Raw genomic sequence first — 18,531 nt, 5'->3', positions numbered from 1 at the left:
CGGCGGCGGAGCTGGAGGTGTAGGTAGTAGCTGCCTAGTGAGTGGGGTCAGTGCAGCGTTAGTGGACGCCGGGGGCGCGCCAACTCTATCGCAGGTACACCGGATTGCCAGTGCTCGCGTCGCAGAGGGCGAGAGGCTGATATTGGCGCCTGGGATCACTTTTCTTATGAACTGATGGTCCGACGGCCAACTCAATTATGTGTCAAGGCACTTCTTGATGCTTTTCCTCGTGTTTGAGCTCCGGAACGGCTGATTCTTGTACTTCGAGTGGCCGAGTGGTTCGCTACCACACAAGGCTTCCAGACACGTCGTCAGCCGTGAGGAGCCGCAAGAATTCGCCCGATTACTACTGCCTTTACCCACTCAATGACTGCCTCCGAAGAGGCTATTGCTCGAGATGATGACGCCATGGTTCAGCCGCACGTGATACTGGAGCGCTCCCGTGCACCAGCTGATCACCGAGATAGCGGTTTCACTGCGATAAAGAGGGCGCTAGCGCAGCGCTCCCGAGCTGCTTGACCGTGGCCGAGAGCCACCGACGTGTCTTGTCTCGCCTCACTTGACGGTTTCGTGGTGGAAGATTACACCGCAAGTACCTCAAGTATAAATATGACGATTCCGCATTCCCACTATTCTTCGTGTACGGCCGCTGCAATTCGCGACGAAGAATGGCCGTTGCGAGGATGATGGAGTGAGGCGAAAATACCAACGCAACATGGCTTGTGCAGTTGTTTGCATAGCGAGTATTGCCTGGGATAACACTTACATTCGGCAATTGCATGGTAAGCCAAGAAGAGGTTCGTAGGATGCAGATGGTTGTTGCATAAATGATGAAAACGTCTCTGATCGGAAGGCATTCTTCAGAAGCGCCAGCGAATGGGCACAATTATTTTGCAACAAAGCCTGAGCACCAACTAAGCCGTTCGTGTTTCCCTGAGCTCACCCTAGGATTGAGTTCCATAGGCCTTGGAATATCGAATCGTTTCTCATTTTTGGGGTATCAAGTATAAGCCTCCACAAGCCTGTCCAGCATATCCATGACCTCTCGACACCAACTCTCACTCCACCCCCATTTCTCTCACTTCCTTCCCTCAACCATAACAATATGATACCCCTCGCTCGTCTTAACCTCCCCAATCTTCGGGCTCGCCGTCGTACTCGGCTCCAACTCATACGCCACCTTTTCAAAATCCTGCATCAGACTCCCTCTAACCTTCCAGCCCAGACTGCCCCCTTGACGCGCCTTATCCTCACTCATTTCCCTGGCTACCTCGTCGAACTTCGCGCCGTTGCGCAGCTTCTCGAGAGCTTCTTCTTTTTTCGAGTGCTTTTCGCAGAGGATGTGTCGCACGTTTATCGAGGTTGCGGGCTTCAGTTTGCCTTTTCCTCCGCCGCCACCTTCGGATTTGCTACCGCTGTCGTCTTTGGCTTGGCCTTTGCCTTTGTTTTTGGGTGCCATTGTGCTGTGAGAGGTATGTAGTGGACTGTAGAGGCGAGCGTGTATTGGACGGAGGATTCGCGGATGCGGCTATTACGGCTGGCAAGGTCGCAATGTAGACGGGTATTGGCTTGGTTCGGAGGCTGAGATCGGTAGTTGGTAGGTTGGAGTTTCAGACCTATCACCTCGAGGTATTCGCGGTATAGTAAAGTTATGCGCGTGAGGAACTTGGATTCGTGAAAGTGTACCGGAGCTTGGAGCTCTGATGCGGGTCCACTGGGGCGGCCAGATGCACCGAAGTGGGGTGAAGCCTGAGGCAACAAGGATTAACCTGGCACGATACGAGAGCGAAAGCATGATGCAGCGGATAAGATTATACAGTTCCTTCGTCAATGGTTTGAATTTATCTCATGATTGTGCACATCAATCCTCATTCATGGAGTTGCTGAGCTCGCTATACCCCCAGGCCAGTTGCTCGCTGCGGAGCTGGACTACATAATATATTGACAGGCGTAGTTTCCTGTAGCTTCCCCAGGCGCTCTTATTCCTCGTACAACATAGTACGGCACGGCGCGGCAATGTGGCATGGTTCTCATCCGAATAAGTATACAATCAGGGCTCCGATATCCTAGCTACTTCATCCATTGCCGTTGACGATTGCGCGAGGCGCTGTGCCATTGATGCCGTTGTGCTCGCGTACCATGTCCATGAAGCTCTTCTTGGGTTTCGGCTTCTTCTCTGGCTCCTCGTCACTGCTGTCGACTAGATGGATACGTCTTCTTTTGCAATCGGAGCGCATATGGCAGAGCAGTGGCCGTAGGGTTTCGATCTTCTCGACTTCGGCGTAAAGCAGCGACTCTTCCACCCAGTACAGGCCCTCCATAGCAGAGAACTGATGCTTGGCCTCCTTGATGCTGTCCTGGATTTTGGCATAGTCAAACTCTGGCGAGCCTTCCATTGGAAATCGGGTGTCCTGGGCTAACAGCGCGATATCATATTGGCGAAGTATGGCATCTCGTTGTGCGCGGCTCACGGGAATGCGAGACCATTCAGAGTAAGGAGCGTCGAGATGCGCTAGATCTAGCTCGGGAAGACCAAGTATGCCGACAGCCTGGAACGAACAGATGTACTTCCGATTTGGGATGGCTTGCGAGTCACCGAGGTCCTCAGCATTTGCCAAGAACAACGGTAGGAAAATGGCAGATACACCAAGTTGCTCTCCTGCGAAATGAAGCGGTCGATTGGTGCCTAATTCGCAGGCGCGTCTCAAAGCTCGGGGGAGCCTGGATATCCGGTCTTGACGTTCGAGCAGATCCTTCTGGCGTTTCGCTTCCTGGTCTGCTCGGCGTTGAGTTTCTTGTTCCTCTCGTATTCGTGCTGCTTCTGCTTCTGCTGCTTGACGCTGTGTCTCTGCTTCCGCTTCGGCCTTCTTCTTCGCTTGCTCGATCTCTTCAGCTTTGCGAGCCGCCTCCTCTGCTTCCTTCTGCTTCGCCTCGGCCTCAGCTGCAACTTCGGCGGCTTTGCGTTTCGCTTCTGCCTGTAGCTTGTGTTCCTCTTGACGACGTGCGCGCTCAACTTCTGGAGTTGCTATCCTTTCAGGCGGTACGGGCGTAGATTTGGCAGATGCTGTGGGCGTCCTCTTCACGCTGACATCGTCTGTTGATGCATCCGACATCTTTCTTTTCCTAATCTTGTCTTCAACGGTCTTGTATTTGATCTTGTTCTTGACAACCTTGCGTTCGTCCGGAGAGTCGATCTCGGGTGTCGGTTTGGCGCTGAGTGGTCTGCCTGGTTTTGTCCGAATCTTGACTGGCTGCTTAGTACCATGGTCCTCGTCGCTCTCGTCTGAGTGTGCTCGGTCCGGTCGTTTGGATTCATTATCGTCTGATCGCGCTTTCACCACCTTCTTGACAGGCTTCGCTTCTTCCCCTTCGCTGTAAGAACGCTGCTTGACCTTCCGGATGGGCGGTCGTACGTCTTCTTCACTCTCCTCTTCTGATGAATCGTCGTCCACAACGCGCTTCCTTCTTTGGTCTTCTCTGGTAGCCTTTTCCTTTCCTGACATGAGTCGTCGAGACTTTTGTGGTGCAGCAGGCTCTGTCGTCGACTTTACCAGCTGTGCGCGTTTTGCATTAGGACGTGGGGAAGACGACCGTTCTCTTCGCGGCGATGTCTTTCTCTTCATGCGGTTCGCCGTGGCGTTTGGAGCTTCTTTCTTGACTCTCCGCGGGCTCCGGTGTGTCGTTTGGTATTCCTCGCAGGCGCGCTTCAGCATATCCCTCTCTTCTTCCCACTTGGGACCGTGCCGTTCCTCAGAAATCTCATAGTACGTCTTGTTGTCTTTGTTCCGGCGAGTGGGATTGAAGTTGTCTTGCTCGAGAAGCAGTTGTATGATCTTGAGGTATCCTCGTCCGATGGCAACTGTCATGGGCGTTTCTGGATGCTTGGACGGGTCGGGATCAGCCTTGAGACCACTCGCCAGAAGGATACTGAGAATGTCGTAGTGTCCACCTCTTGCTGCCGCAACGCCACAGGTGATATTCGGTTTGATGTTACTGTTGATCAGCTCTCCTACTGCAAGGATGTCGCCATCGCCAGCCTTCTCGATCAATGTTTCCACGTTGAACTCGTTGTACAATAATCGCGATGCGGTCTTGGCCTGCTTCTGGGTGCGTTCGGGGTCGTTGTTGGACGTGTCTGCCCGTCTTCTCATCGCCTCTCTAAGCTCCTTCTCAATCTCCTCTGCGTCATCATCTTCCGGGTCCAGCACATCAATCGCACGCTGACCTTTCTTGTTGGAGTGATGTGGATTGACCTGGCCCTCGTTGAGCAGCAGTTTGACGACATCCAGGTGCGAGTTCTCTACCGCATCGATAAGAGGAGTGTCTCGATCGTGGCTTTCACAGTCTGTTCGGCAGCCTTTGCTGATCAGGTATCGAACGACAGGCGCCCAACCGTGCAGCGAGGCTTTTTGTAACGGAGCGATACCGGCATAGTCGGGCTGATTCAGTTCGTCGGGCGCGTCTTCGAAGGCTTCCTTGACTGCATCCAGATCGCCTCTTTCGCTTTCTCGAGCAAGACGCGTTGCGCCAAATCTGTCGACCTTCCGTTGGGGCATGGTACGTGCAGGCGAGGTCAGCGCACGGTTGGTGGAGCGCTTCACCCGGGCGTGTTGGAGGTGCGGCGCAGACGTGGGCTGCGGTGATGTTGAGTGATCTGAACTCGATCCTGACCAATGCTCTTCTGTCGACAGAGCGAGATTGGTCACCTCGCGGCGCTTGCGGCCTGCGATACCCGTGACGGCGGATTGTGTTGACTGCGAACGCTTGTGTGGGCGGCCAAAACCTGGCGTGCCAGGCGAATGGGGCGGGCGCGCGTCCTTCAAGCCCTCGGTCCTAGCTTTTTGTCGCGGTGGCTCGAAAGCCTTGGGGAAGGATGGATCGCGCTGCTTGCGCTTGCGGTTCTCGACAGTCGACGCGCTGCGGCCGCGAGTAGTAGCTTGTGTGGGAGAGAGGGCGGATCGGGCTGGCGATTTGGCCGAGTCGTTTGGACTGGTGTCCTTGGTGTTTCGCGAGGCCGTGCGGCTGCTGGGTGAAGTAGGAACGGGGCTCTTCGCATCGCGCTCCGAGGCGTGTTTGGCGCCATTGACCTTGACGTGATTGCCGTTGCTCGACCGACGGCGGCCGTTGGGCTGGGCTGAATGCGCCCGTGACTCTTCCTTGATGGAGCGCAGCCGCGATGCATCGTCGTCGTCGTCTTCGACGCGCTCTGTCTTGATCATCTTGTTTTCTTCGGGGTGTTCGTCCCGTGACAGGACGACCGTCTCGGCCTCGGACTCGCCTTCAGCGTCCTGGTCTTCATCGTGAGCATGTTGGGACGGAAACGCGGCCGTCTTGGGTGCCGGGCGAGGCGACGGCGGGCTGTGCGGGCGGTCGTGGTGGAAGGACTTGGGGGCAGAGGGTGCGTTTAAGACCGGATCGGCATTACTGGTCATTACGCTGGGACAGGACACTCGAGTTCCTGCCTCATGCTGGCTTGCAGAGCAAGGGACGGAAGGAGCACAACGGAGGCCTCTGCAGAGGGTGGGCGCGGGCGGCAACAACAACAGGGCGCTGGGCTGCTCGACGGGCTGCGATGGACGGCGCGGTCGGGGGTGGGTGATGAAGGCGCGTTGTGAGGTGTAGTGGAGGAGGAGCGACACGGAGAAGAGCTGAGAGGCTTGCCAGTAGCAGGCAGCGCTCCACCATTCACCGGCCTGCGCCAGCCATGGGGGGCATGGATCGTCAAGGCAACCCTGCACTCGCCTTTGTGCTGCTATCAAGCCATCGTCTATCGTGAACTGGACGACAACAAGCGACGCGACATCACGATTACCGCGCCGTGTGGCCGTGACGTTTGCTGCTGCGTGGCTCGCTGTCTGTCAGTCGGCCTCTTCCACTCACAGGGAGCACTGCGAGCTGCTGGTCCCGTGTTCCTCGTGGCTCGCCATCCCAGCCGAAACAGGACTCCCAAGGTTCCAAACCGCCGCTAACTCGGCCTTTGCCGCGTTATTTAGCCCTCATCATCTCCTGCGGGCCAGATTGTTTGGTCGCGAGAACCACGGAGAGATTGGCTTTGGCGACACGTGACTCGCCCGTCGAATAAGCGGTCAGCACCAGTCAGGGCTTCATCATTCTGCCGTCACAGCCCCCTACGCGTTCACTTTTCAATACTCCCGACATGGCCTCGCTATCGCGTTCGCTCTCAGCTATAGGCTGCCGCGTCGAGGACCTGCACCCCGTGGCTCTGCTGCGCATCTTCTACCTCGCTGCGTCTCTTCTTGTATCGCGGCACCATTCACCTCCACATGCAACCTCACTAACCAGTACGGCTTACTAGATCCTCGTCATTCAGGCTGTTCCTGCCCTGCGCTCGCGCTTTCTTGCTTATGGCTCCCGCGTCACCGGCGTGAGCGGGAGGAAGGAGCCACCCGCTCAGCAGCAGTCGGTTCTCACTCGTACACTCGACTACGCTGCGTCGCTACAAGTGCCCCACAACTACTTCACCCACTTCTACATCACGTCCGTGCTCTGCTCGCTGTTCTGGGCATGGAGACTGCACGTGTGGGAAGCTGGCAGGCAGCAGCAGATTGTCTGGGCGCTCCTGCTGCTTCAGGGCCTGCGACGCATGCTCGAATCGTACGCATACACCTCGACGAGTAAGAGCCGGATGTGGTTCGCCCACTGGGTTCTAGGACTTCTCTTCTACATCACGATAAACATGGCCGTCTGGGTTGAAACACCTAGCAATGCCGCTGGCAACTGGGCATTGGTGCCGGGAGTTGTCACCGCGCAGATGCTGCAACACTCCTACCACAGCTACCTCTACCGCCTCCGCACCGAGAGCAACGGCTACCAGCTTCCCTCGCATACCGTATTCCCGAACCTACTCTGCCCGCACTATACCTGCGAAGTCGTCATCTACGCGCTATTGTCGCTCATAGCAGCTCCTGAGGGCAGCTGGGTCAATTGGACACTGGTCTGCGCAACTATATTTGTCGCTACAAACCTAGGAGTAACGGCTATCGGAACAAAGGAGTGGTACGTGGAGAAATTCGGTGCCGCTAAGGTAGGTCCGCGGAAGAGAATGGTTCCTGGTATCTGGTGAAGCGTGTTGCGTGTAGAAAAGGGCATGCCAGTGGATGGTTTCCAGAATGTCTGCACGGCATGCTGCCGTACATGCTCGGTCCCATCACCCCGTGCTTTCATTTTCCGTAAGCGCAGTCTTCTCTGCTATCTGCACACCCCTCCAATACTCCTTCCCACCGCCTAAAGTGGTCTTCCGTGGTGATGACGACAGGCGGGACGAAGTTGGTATTTCCCGCGCCGCCTACGCCCTTGTGCCCTCTGTGCGGGGTATCTTGCAGCGAGTAGCCCCACCTTGGATGGTTATGTAGAGCAAGTAACCACATTCAGCAGATCGTCCTGCACTGTATCGTGCGGTATCGTTGGTGGCTTGCTTATACACGGTAGTTGGAGACTATGATGCTATCGCAATATAAATCAAACCTGTTCCCTTTTGACAGTGGAGCACCCATTCCTCAAGCTTCCACATTGCAATATGTCTCAATCCGAAGCACCCAAGGATCTGCCCGAGATGGAGTACCGCTTCATGGGCAAGAGCGGACTGCAGATCTCTGCCATTTCTCTTGGTGGTTGGCTCACATATGGCGGTCATGTCGGCGATGATAACACTTTCGCTTGTCTCAAAGCCGCATTTGATGCTGGGTAAGTCAAAGTATACGATACACATGTGTGATGTACACTGACTTTGTATCTGTTTATCTGTAGTATCAACTTCTTCGATTGCGCTGAAGGATACGCAAAGGGCGAGTCGGAGAAGGTCATGGGTCGGGCGATCAAACACTTCAAGTGGAACAGGAACGATATTGTCGTCTCCACCAAGGTATTACACGCTGGAGCGGGATTAGACCATGAACTGTATTGACTGGCGTAGATCTACTGGGGTACTCACAACTCCGCCCTCCCCTCGCCACGCAACAAGATCAATAACCTTGGGTTATCACGAAAGCATCTTATCGAAGCAACCGAAGCCTCGCTCGAACGACTACAACTAAGCTATGTCGACATCCTCTACGCACATCGCCCAGATCGCTACACACCCATCGAAGAAACAGTACGCGCCTTCAACTACCTCATCAACACAGGCAAAACCTTCTACTGGGGCACGTCCGAATGGCTCGCCTCTGAAATCGAAGAAGCATGGGCCGTCGCCGACCGTCTCGGACTCATCGGTCCCATTGTCGAACAGCCCGGCTACTCACTGCTCCGCCCGCAGAAGGTTGACCAAGAATTCAAAGACGCGGGCCTCTACACCCGCCGCGGTCTCGGTCTCACCATCTTCTCCCCTCTTCAAGGCGGCCTCCTCACAGGAAAATACGTCGACGGCGTGCCAGAAGATTCGCGTCTCCGCGTATCAGACGACCCATACATCCAGTCCGTCATGAAAGGCGTTGGCAGCGATGCGTGGAACGAGCAACAAGGCAAGATCAAGAAGCTCATGGATGTTGCGAAGAAACTTGGTACTGACGTTGCGACGCTGTCCATGGCGTGGGTGCTGTCCAACAAGAATGTATCGAGTGCTATCACGGGTGCGTCGCGGCCGGAGCAGATTTATCAGACTGTCAAGGCGGTTGATGTTTATCGCAAGTTGACCAAGGAGAATTTGGAGGAGATTGAACAGGTTATGGGGAGTAAACCTGAGGCTTTGACTATGAGATTTGGATAGACTTTACATGGAGGAAGAGATTATATGAAATCGTTTGGTGGATGCATGTAGACCAAATTATCCCAAGACATCCAATTTACTTCAAGCATGGAGACGACCAACTCAGACGAAGAACCTGGCGAACCACCGTTACCGAATATTTCTCCCCCAATGTACACAACCAAAGTTCCCTCGCAAAAAGACCCCTCGGGCTCGAGCGCGAAAGACAGGATTTATTTCGAGTGCAATTTAGATTTGCATTTATTCATATCTTATCAACACAAGTAGAAGCCGACTAATTTCAATCAGCTATTCTACCACTGAAGATGAACCACAATAAAGAGCTTCGTGTGAACATTGTACGAGTTCCGTGAACGTATCAGCGAAACCATGCTGCGGTCCTTCCTCTAGAGCTCCATGAGGCTAGCTCGTCACATGTTCTCGCGTTCCAGCACATGGTCCGTGCCACGTTTGCCTAACGCAACAGGCTACACCGTGCCGTCTGATGCGACGACTACAACATCTCATGCCTTCGCTCTTTCTTTTATTTGCGACTTCCTCAATTCATCACGTCCAACACTGCTAAAGCACATCACCCATTCGGCCTCCAGTGTTTTGACGTCGTAAAGCCAGCGGCCCGCGACGCTAGTCACCACACGCGAAGCGCGCAAAAGAAGCATACTGTAACGCAATCATGGCTGGAAAAGAGGCGACAGTCTACATCCTAGATCTGGGGCGGTCGATGGGTGAAATGAGACATGGCCGCGATCAGACAGACCTGGATTGGGCATTGGAGTATGTGTGGGACAAGATTACCACTACTGTAAGTCGACGTTCATTTGGAGATTTAGTATGTTCAATGCTCGTCAAGCTCCAATTTCCGCCCAATGCCGTCATGTCTCGAAGGTTAATGGATGTGTAGGTCGCGTCAGGCAGAAAGACCGCGCTGATGAGCGTGATTGGCTGTCGGACCGATGAAACAGATCTTGCTGGCAACATGGAAGAAGGGGAAGGATACGAAAATATAAAAGTGTTCTCAAATTTGAAGCAGTAAGCTGTCAGAAACGAACTATTTTGCATGTACTAACAGGTTCGAGATATCTACTCGGCGACATTCGGATGCTGCAAGACCAACTCAAGCCAAGCACGACAGACAGCGGCGACCGTGAGTAACATGCATCTTTAGTTTTACTTCCTGCTAACTGTCACAGTGCTTTCTGCACTTGCGGTAGCTGTCTACATGATTGGCAATGCGACACAAGGTGCCAAAGGCAACCCATTGAAGTACGATCGCAGGGTGATCATTGTGACTGACGGTCGCGGTCAAATGGACACAAGCGATCTCGAAGAGATGGCGGCGAAGATCAAAGACCCGGCTGCTCCATTCGAGATCGTGTTGCTCGGTCTCGATTTTGACGACGAAGACGTGGGTTATAAAGAGGAGGGCAAGAACGCGGAAAAGGTATGTAACACGATCTCCAAAGCGGACAATGATTGACCCAATCTAGGCAAAGAACGAAGGTATATTGAAAAGCTTTATAAATGACTGCGATGGCAACTTCGGCACACTTGCGACAGCCGTCGATCAGCTCCATACACCGCGCCTCAAGGAAACCCGGCCTGTTCAGAGCTACAGAGGCTCGCTTACATTGGGAGATGCTAGCAAGTACGAGGCCACCATTACCATTGACGTCGAGCGATATCCATGTACCATGATATCAAAGCCACCCACAGCAAGTACGTTCGCAGTACGAACGGATCCGGGCGCATCAGGGCAGTCATCGGCGACTATCGTGGGCGAAGACCAGCCGATGCCTGATCTGGCAGCAGTCCACAACCAGCGCGTCTACCAAGTGGACAACCTGGATGAGCCTGGTCTGAAGAACCCCGTTGAGCTTGACGAGCTAGAGCGCGGCTATGAATACGGCAGAACTGCAGTGCACATCTCAGAGTCCGACATGAATGTCGTCAAACTGGAAACCCAACAGTCTCTAGAATTGGTCGGCTTCGTAAAGATGGAGGAGTTTGAACGCTATCTCCCTTTGGGTCGTTCCAACTACATCGTGCCGCAGAAGGCCAACACCCAGGCACAGCTCGCTTTATCCTCGTTCATTCACGCTCTCTACGAAGCTGATTGCTATGCGATCGCAAGACTGGTGGCAAAAGACCTCAAACCTCCAGTATTGCTGCTCCTTGTTCCCCGTATCGAGCTGGAGTGGGAGGCTCTAGTCGATGTTGAGCTACCTTTCGAGGAAGATATGAGACGGTACAAGTTCCCACCGTTGGATCGAAAGCTCACAGTCAGTGGCAAAACTATCACAGAGCATAGAGACTTGCCTACCGACAAGCTCCTTGACGCAATGAGCGACTATGTCGATGCAATGGATCTATCGACATTTGGCCGCGACGAAGAGGGTAACCCAGAGGAGTACGCGAAACCAGAGGATACGTTTTCACCCCTTGTCCACCGCATTGGGCATGTGATCAAGTGGCGAGCGACGCACCCCGACCCTACGCTGCCTATTCCCGATCCACCCGAGATCCTAATGAAGTACTCCGCGCCACCAGCAGAGCTCCTCGCTGCATCGGAAAAGCAACTGAAGAGGTTGATGGAAGCAGCAGATGTAAAGAAAGTCCCACCAAAGGTCAAAGGACGTGGAAAACGCCAGCGTGGTGATCGCGACAAGCCCCTCTCAGGTCTCGATGTTGACGCACTCCTCGGCAACCCCAAGCGAGTCAAGATCGAAACCAACAACCTCATACCCTCATTCAAGCAAGCACTGGCCGCTTCTGATGACATGGAGGCTATCCAAGAAGCCGTGGACGACGTTGCAAAGGAGATTCGTAATCTTATCAGCAACAGTGTGGGCGATAATGCTTATGGACGGGCACTTGAGGCCATTCGCGTCATGCGCGAGGAGCTTGTCGAGCTCGAGGAGCCAGACATATACAATGCCTTCATCAGGAAATTGAAGGAAGACATTCTTGGAGGCCAGCTTAACGGGAATCGTCGCGATATGTGGTGGAAGATCAAGGGGAGCAAGTATGGACTTGTGGACTTGAATAGGTGCCACACTAGCGCTGTGACTGAGGATGAGGCGAGAAGGTTCTACGAGATCTGAGGGGACTGAACTGTTGAGATGTAGCGAGATCACTGTAGCATGACTGTATGCACAAATGAATTTGTGTCGTGTAGTGGTGACTTTGTTTGCTGCTGCATGTACATGTCTTGTTGCGGATGGCTCTCGGCTAACGCATCTGTTCCGTCCGAGCTTCCTCCGTGCCTCCTTCCATGGCTTTCCTGCACCAGACACCACGACACCGCTCATCAGGCGTTCGTCATGTTCAACCGCAGCATTGACCGTTTCAAATGTGTAAGCCACACGTCGCCACTATGATAGTTTTCGCGCGCGAATGGACCAGGCGCAGCCAAGGGCCTGATAAGTCGGTCGCGCGATGCGGCTGGCTGCCGTCGTTGTTGCGACACTCCCGTGCGAGCACCGGGGACCGACTGACATCAGATGATGAGCCTCTAACGTGTGCAACCCCTGCCAGCTGACGGTTACAGCTCAGCCCTAGGAAGATGCAGCTCAGCTACGACGCCAGAGCGGCCATTCCGAAAATGCTGACCGGTCTTTTGTAAAACCATCTGGGATACCTATTCCACAGTGCAGACCCTTATCTTCTTCAAACATGCAACTACAGACTCTCAAACTACTGAGACATGATCCAGCCAAGCGCTCTATGTGCCAATCCGATTTTGGACGCCTCCAACAACTGCCAACATGGATCCTCAAACTCCGCAATACTCATATTTACCTGCATCGCCAGACATTCGCATATCGCGACCAAATTATGCTTCTATACCTTCGCGAACAAGCGACGAATCCTCCGACAGCAGGCGCGGGACGCCATCCAGATATAGCGAGAACATCAACGACCCAGGCCTAGGTATCCAAATGGAGCCCATGCCATCACCCAAATCACCAGGCTCTACGTATTGGCGGCAGGATACGCCTAATACGAAGCCTAGCGCTTTTTCTCCTCCGAACTACTCTCCAGGGCCACGACCACCATACTCCAGAACACCAGATACACTGTATTCGTTTGGATCTGGCATCTCGAGAGCGCGAACAGATCCTATGACCGAGAGGTTGATAGCACATCGGGCGACGCAGTCAACTCAATGGCGAGTAAACTGGCGTGGGCCAGCACTCATGGTGTTTGCTTTCATCATGGGCATCGTGTTTGCGCTTCTTCAACACCTCTTGTATACTTTCTTGCACCACCAGCGAGAAGAGGACGAGGACAAAAAGTTTCGCTGGGTTCTGTATGGGCGCGCACTTGCCTATCTATCGAAGCTTGCTTTCGGCGGATGTGTGGTTCTGGTGTTCCGTCAGCGCATGTGGAGAGCGTTTAGGAACCGGGCTTTCACAGTGCTGTCTATCGACCAGATCTTCGGGGCTACGGAAGATCCAACAATCTTTGGCAATTGGGAGGCCCTTTCTAGTGCACCGGTCCTGTGCGCTATTGCTTTGGTGAGTAACTATCCCCGCAACAATTGTATGCGAAACATGACTAACCGGGGACGTCTACCTGCAGGTCATCTGGCTGGTCCCGTTGGCAACAATCATCTTCTCGCCAGGTGCGCTTACCTTCGGAACCTATATCGACAGCGAGACAATCGATCTCAACGTTCCCACGCTGAACTTCTCGATGGAGTCCACAAAGGACTGGCGACATCCGGTGAGGTTGGCCGACGGAAGCAACAAGAGATCGATGATGTATTACAATACTACAGATTTATCTGGTACTGCACCAGGGTGGTTTGACTATTACGATCAGCCCTCGGCGGAGTTAAGACGTGTCGCTCTTCTGCTGGCTTATAGCAACGTGGACCGTCCCAACATCAGGCAAGATGCTCGGCAAGACGCTTGTGGAGGGCGGTACAATTGCACGTACGAACAAAGCTTTGTTGGGCCGAGCTACCAATGCGAAGAAATAGCAAGTGGTGCAGATGACGATGAGAGACTAACGGAATTGGGCGCGCCCTTCAACATGAGCATTTTGGCACCGCGAGGCCGCTTCGTTTACTACGCCGACGTCGACGAGGGCGAATATGCCCGCCCGCAAGCCGACAACTTCCGCAAAGGTTCGGGTGGTATACCTGATGGTGAAATTCCAGTCGACCTGGGTGTCTTCAAGTCAGAACCTGCGCTCTGGATTGGCTATGCGTTCAATTCCACAGTAAAGCTCGCAGAGGATGACCCCCTCGCAAAGAACTGGACACATCGCTATGATGCGCGAATCATGCGCTGCATACATATGGAGACTAAGTATACAGTCAGCTGGAACTTCACTGAACCCTTCTTCAATTCCACGGTCAAGCTAGAACCGCAGAGGCCCGTTCTAGATACTAGCTTCCCGCGGGGAGTCGACGGCAAGATCAACTACACCCTCGATCCGGGACCAGCGGAAAATTACATCAGCCCTCGGAGCGATGTGGGCCTTTACAAGAAAACGGCGGCATACCATGCTGTTGGCGATATGTTCAGGGGCTTTCTTCGTGGGCACGTTGATCTCGAACCGCCATTACCCGGACCGTACTATGCACAAGTCTATTCCGATGTCACAAAGACACGACTAGTCGAGAAGAACAGCGAGCCTAAGCAAAACCTAAAGGATGAAATCGAGACCTTCTACTCAGACATGGTCCTGTCATTGCTATCCGCGCCAGAGATGCTAGCAGTCGCCGAAGAACAGCTTACAGTGAACCGCTCGCGACTCCAATCCTCATTCGTCTACGTCCCTGAACGGCTTTGGCAATGTTACGCACCGGTCGTCTTCATCACACTCCTGATTCTCCTCTTCGGCGCTTTCACAATCTGGCAAGACGGGACGACATTCTCGACTGGCTTTTCTCGCATCCTTGTGACTACACGGAACACTACCTTGGATGACATCAGCCGCGGCGCATGTTTGGGCAATGACCCTTTTCCACTGGAGTTGATGCACACTAGACTCAAGTTTGGTGTTCTTGCGAATAGCAACGATCCAGAGTACATGAGGGAACATGGGTATCAGGGGATTGGCGACTTCCAGAGCGTGAACCATTGTGCTTTTGGCGTTGCTTCGGAAATCGCACCTATTGTTAGAGGTGCGCCGTATGCGGGGTTAACAAAGCGACGGAACGGGCAAGTGCCGATAAAGTCGGAGATGGAGGATGAATAGACAGGTGAATCCAACATCCTGCACCCGCTTTGGCTGGCTCAGCCTGTACCGTATACGCATATCTAGCGCGGATGTCGCCTGCTCGGAGACATCTCGCCGAACGCAAGTCTCTAAGGCGTTTTGAGAAGGCAAACAAATCCAAAGCATGGCCATCTCTTTTTGCTGTTGATGCTCGTTGATTGAATGAATGTCAGACCCAAGCGAGATGGCCCCAGGGGTGGCTGTCGGCACGTGCGGGGGTCGCTGACCATCTTGTCGCTAGCGCGCTGGTTCTTCCCGTGCCTCTGCCCAGTAAGCTCTCATTCTCTCATCTTGAGTTTGCGACACGCGATGCCCCAGCCTATTGTATGTGAACCCGTCTTCTAGAGCTTCTTGGAACGCGTCGGCCTCGACACCCGTTACGTGACGGCTGCACCCACAAGTGGATGGTGTGGGGGCGGAAGCGTCGATCGGCCCAGCCTCCTGAACCCGAGCACCATTGACGAACCGTCGCCCAGACATCGAAATCGTATCGAGCTAATGGGCAGGTCTTGTCAAGCATTGAAGTTTGCTGATATTACAACCGGAGAGGAACAAGGTAATGGGCAACTGCCATGGCCTTTATCCACGCAAGCGCGCCAAACTGCCGCGCACATTATTGTTCGATGCTGTCTCTCGGCTTCCCAGCTATGACCATGCGCAAGGCTCAAAGACGTACTCAGCGCGGATTTGGTGGAGGTAAAGCACGAGGCAACCTACAGGGGAATCATTGAATATGCATTGGCGCAGCCACAACCGGGCAATGCTGAGACGTGAGTGAACCTCGCCCCTTTGCTGCACCGCAGTAGGCTCACTGGAATATAAGCTCAAGTCGGACTGCTCTTGACATGTAATCAGTAATTAGGCTTCCAGACAATGGAAGGACTTTCGGTCGCTGCGAATGGTATTTTCGATGAACTACTTCATTATCTTTTACTGACAGCATTCAGGCCTCGCTGTCATATCTGTGGCTTTTCAACTTACCGAAGCGTGTATCAAACTTTACACGTTTTGGGAGACAGTCGAAGATGCTCCTCGGGAGATCATTGCGATCAAGGAAGATCTTCGCTTCCTGATCTCAGTCTTCCAGCGAGTCGAATCAAATGGCAACAATCTTGACGGTTGTCTAGCAGAAGGTATACAACACTGCCGGGCCAAGATTGCAGTAAGCGAATCGGCTTGGGGACGCAAGCTGTAACTAATCATTGCAGGATCTGACTCTCATTGTTGAAAGATTCGATGGTGGTCTTTCATCGCTGTCGCGGCGGCAACGTGTACGTACGGCTTTCAAAGCTGCCCTTCACAGCAAACATATCCAACGATTCCGTGACTCGTTAAACGACACAAAGTCGACACTTACACTGGCTATGGCCCACGAAAGGTATGACGCAATTGCATGCATGCAAATAGTGGTTCGCTAAACACACAAATTTAGCGTGATTCAATCTCGCTCTTCCCGTCTTCCGACAAGAGTGAAAGTGTTTGGAGAGATCGGTACACATGATGCTTCCAAAGCCGTTCGAGAAGGCCAACTTCGTTTGCCCGGGATCGAAGACGCGTCTAGCTGGACAACAGTGCAAGATGTTCCGTCGAAATTCGTTGGCCAGCGTTCCCTCCGCAGTATGACGTCTTCATTTACGACGAACGCACTACAGCCTTCACGTAAAATGCCAACGGAGCGCCTCTCGATCAATCATGAGGCACAGGAGCTCATGTTGCACTTCATCGCACAGACTGCAGTCACCACCTTCGAACCGACATCGCTGGACATCTATTCACAAGACGGCTATACGATCGATGAATGCGGACAGCTGAGGGCCAAGACTTTTTTCTATGCCGAGAACCTGCGGTATCACGTAAATCACCATGTCTCAGTCTTCCGCACTGCACTCGGGTGTGCTTGGCTACGCACGACAACCATACACCACGGCAACAGGTATTCCAAGAGATCTAGAGAGTCCCAGATCATCAGATCGCTGATTCTATACCCCACAAAATGGCAACAGTACATGGGCATCCAGAGTGGCCTCGAAGCTGTCGTAGCATCCGGAGGTCGAAGTTGGCTCTTTAATTGTAACATAACAGTAACTCGCCCGGTCTCCGATGACTCACTCATCTTCGAGCTCTGCCGCACCGGTCAGACTCGTGCTGTCGAAGCACTTTTGGAGAGAGGAATGGCAAGCGTAGTAGACACGAGCCCTAAAGGATGGAAGCCACTGCACGTAAGACACTGCTCCTGTGTGAAGAGTCGTTCAAGTATGCTGACTTGGCCAGTTTGCCGCCGCAGCAGGTCACGTCGAGCTCTGCGCTTTGCTGATAAAGGCAGGCGCCGACAAGTCCGCACTGGTATACGAAGGGCCTTCTGACGCGATCTTGTAGGTGCCCAATGTCAAATGACGAAACCGCTGCTAAGGAAAACAGATCACCAGTATCACTCTTCGTAGCATCTTGTACCGATGAGCAGGCTGATATCAAGATCGCCATGCTCAGACTCTTCTTTGAATGCATTGACATATCAGACACCGAAAGCGACGGTTGGTGCGTCCACGACTGGCTCAAGAGAGCATATGCAAGGGAACGAGTTCCAATCTCGCGAAACAGTATCACGTGGCTACTCCACCTTACTTTGAATGATCAATACGTCGAATTTAGCGTGCGCAATGTCTGGTCCGCCCTGCAACACGCGATGAGATCTGTTCTCAACCATGCGCATCACAACAACTACCTCGAGCAAATTCTCGGTCTTTCTAGCGAAGAGCGTCTGAAGATTAGCAGAAGACATCTACACGCTATGGGTTCTTGGCTTGCTCTACGTGTAATCGGTCGAGTGGTTCTACCAATGGCAGTGAACGCCGGCTCGTTCCTGCAGATGAAGGGCTTTGATTGGATGGAAGACAACCTCACCCATAAGCAGTACCTGCAAGCACTGCCTAGTATCTACTCAGCTTGGTGTAGCGCAGTGTTGGACTGCATCGAGCAGTTGAAAGTGTACATGCGCGAAGAGCTCGATGACTATATATGCCAAACGGGCATGACACGAAGAACCTTCGTCTGTGTGCTGACTCAGTCCAAGGATATCCCTCATGGCGCTGGAAAGTCACCAGGAACTGCATGCACTCACTGCGGAGACGACTACGGTCCATTTGCTGGCGGGCTGGTCGAACCCGCGCGTATAGCCGTCGCAGAATGCGTCAAGTCCGGCCACAACTCGAATTGTGTCTGCGACACGATTCAAAAAGGCTCGACGATATTAGAAGAGCTTCAGGACTATACCGGAATGCTTCAAACGGACGACATCGACGATGACCCGCAATCGGATGACGAGTTCTTCGACGCCCAGCCGCACATTTTCAACGATACCGACCTCCAGACCAATTCCACATCGAACATGTTCACCGACATCGCGACTTTGCTTTACAGCGCTCAAGGCCGGATATGGCTCGGTGAACACTCAATCGGGGAGCGGCTATGCTCGACCTGCCTCCTTCTCAAGGAGAAGTACATTGGCGAAGATGGCCTGTCTGCTGACTTTCCACCTATGCCGAGAAGTTTCGAAGGCCTGCGCGTGAAGTGGTGAG

General features: G+C 53.4%; 7 protein-coding genes across 7 annotated transcripts; 5 read left to right on the top strand and 2 right to left on the bottom strand.

Moving 5' to 3' along the window:
• Positions 1-1,078: 1,078 nt before the first annotated feature.
• PIN4 (Peptidyl-prolyl cis-trans isomerase pin4) lies at positions 1,079-1,459 on the bottom strand (the record flags this gene model as incomplete). Its single annotated transcript, XM_049389229.1, has 1 exon — positions 1,079-1,459. The coding sequence occupies one exon, from the start codon at positions 1,457-1,459 to the stop codon at positions 1,079-1,081; it is 381 nt and encodes a 126-aa protein (XP_049242938.1).
• A 616-nt stretch (positions 1,460-2,075) lies between these two features.
• On the bottom strand, positions 2,076-5,432 carry J4E84_006640 (uncharacterized protein; the record flags this gene model as incomplete). Its single annotated transcript, XM_049389228.1, has 1 exon — positions 2,076-5,432. One exon carries the CDS (start codon positions 5,430-5,432, stop codon positions 2,076-2,078), a length of 3,357 nt encoding a protein of 1,118 aa, XP_049242937.1.
• A 725-nt stretch (positions 5,433-6,157) lies between these two features.
• On the top strand, positions 6,158-7,084 carry J4E84_006639 (uncharacterized protein; the record flags this gene model as incomplete). Its single annotated transcript, XM_049389227.1, has 2 exons — positions 6,158-6,259; positions 6,317-7,084. The coding sequence occupies 2 exons, from the start codon at positions 6,158-6,160 to the stop codon at positions 7,082-7,084; spliced, it is 870 nt and encodes a 289-aa protein (XP_049242936.1).
• Positions 7,085-7,537: 453 nt separating this feature from the next.
• On the top strand, positions 7,538-8,725 carry J4E84_006638 (uncharacterized protein; the record flags this gene model as incomplete). Its single annotated transcript, XM_049389226.1, has 3 exons — positions 7,538-7,704; positions 7,768-7,882; positions 7,934-8,725. The coding sequence occupies 3 exons, from the start codon at positions 7,538-7,540 to the stop codon at positions 8,723-8,725; spliced, it is 1,074 nt and encodes a 357-aa protein (XP_049242935.1).
• A 673-nt stretch (positions 8,726-9,398) lies between these two features.
• On the top strand, positions 9,399-11,826 carry KU80 (ATP-dependent DNA helicase II subunit 2; the record flags this gene model as incomplete). The annotated part of the gene is made up of 5 exons (XM_049389225.1): positions 9,399-9,554; positions 9,627-9,754; positions 9,802-9,869; positions 9,916-10,166; positions 10,213-11,826. The coding sequence occupies 5 exons, from the start codon at positions 9,399-9,401 to the stop codon at positions 11,824-11,826; spliced, it is 2,217 nt and encodes a 738-aa protein (XP_049242934.1).
• A 1,796-nt stretch (positions 11,827-13,622) lies between these two features.
• On the top strand, positions 13,623-14,935 carry J4E84_006636 (uncharacterized protein; the record flags this gene model as incomplete). Its single annotated transcript, XM_049389224.1, has 2 exons — positions 13,623-13,662; positions 13,710-14,935. The coding sequence occupies 2 exons, from the start codon at positions 13,623-13,625 to the stop codon at positions 14,933-14,935; spliced, it is 1,266 nt and encodes a 421-aa protein (XP_049242933.1).
• A 1,685-nt stretch (positions 14,936-16,620) lies between these two features.
• On the top strand, positions 16,621-18,530 carry J4E84_006635 (uncharacterized protein; the record flags this gene model as incomplete). Its single annotated transcript, XM_049389223.1, has 4 exons — positions 16,621-16,809; positions 17,228-17,328; positions 17,375-17,491; positions 17,555-18,530. The coding sequence occupies 4 exons, from the start codon at positions 16,621-16,623 to the stop codon at positions 18,528-18,530; spliced, it is 1,383 nt and encodes a 460-aa protein (XP_049242932.1).
• Position 18,531: the final 1 nt, after the last annotated feature.

Source organism: Alternaria hordeiaustralica (genome assembly GCF_023758085.1).
Source record: "Alternaria hordeiaustralica strain BMP 2776 chromosome Unknown scaffold_13, whole genome shotgun sequence".
Lineage (NCBI taxonomy): Eukaryota > Fungi > Ascomycota > Dothideomycetes > Pleosporales > Pleosporaceae > Alternaria > Alternaria hordeiaustralica.
This window is presented reverse-complemented; position numbering and strand designations above follow the sequence as displayed.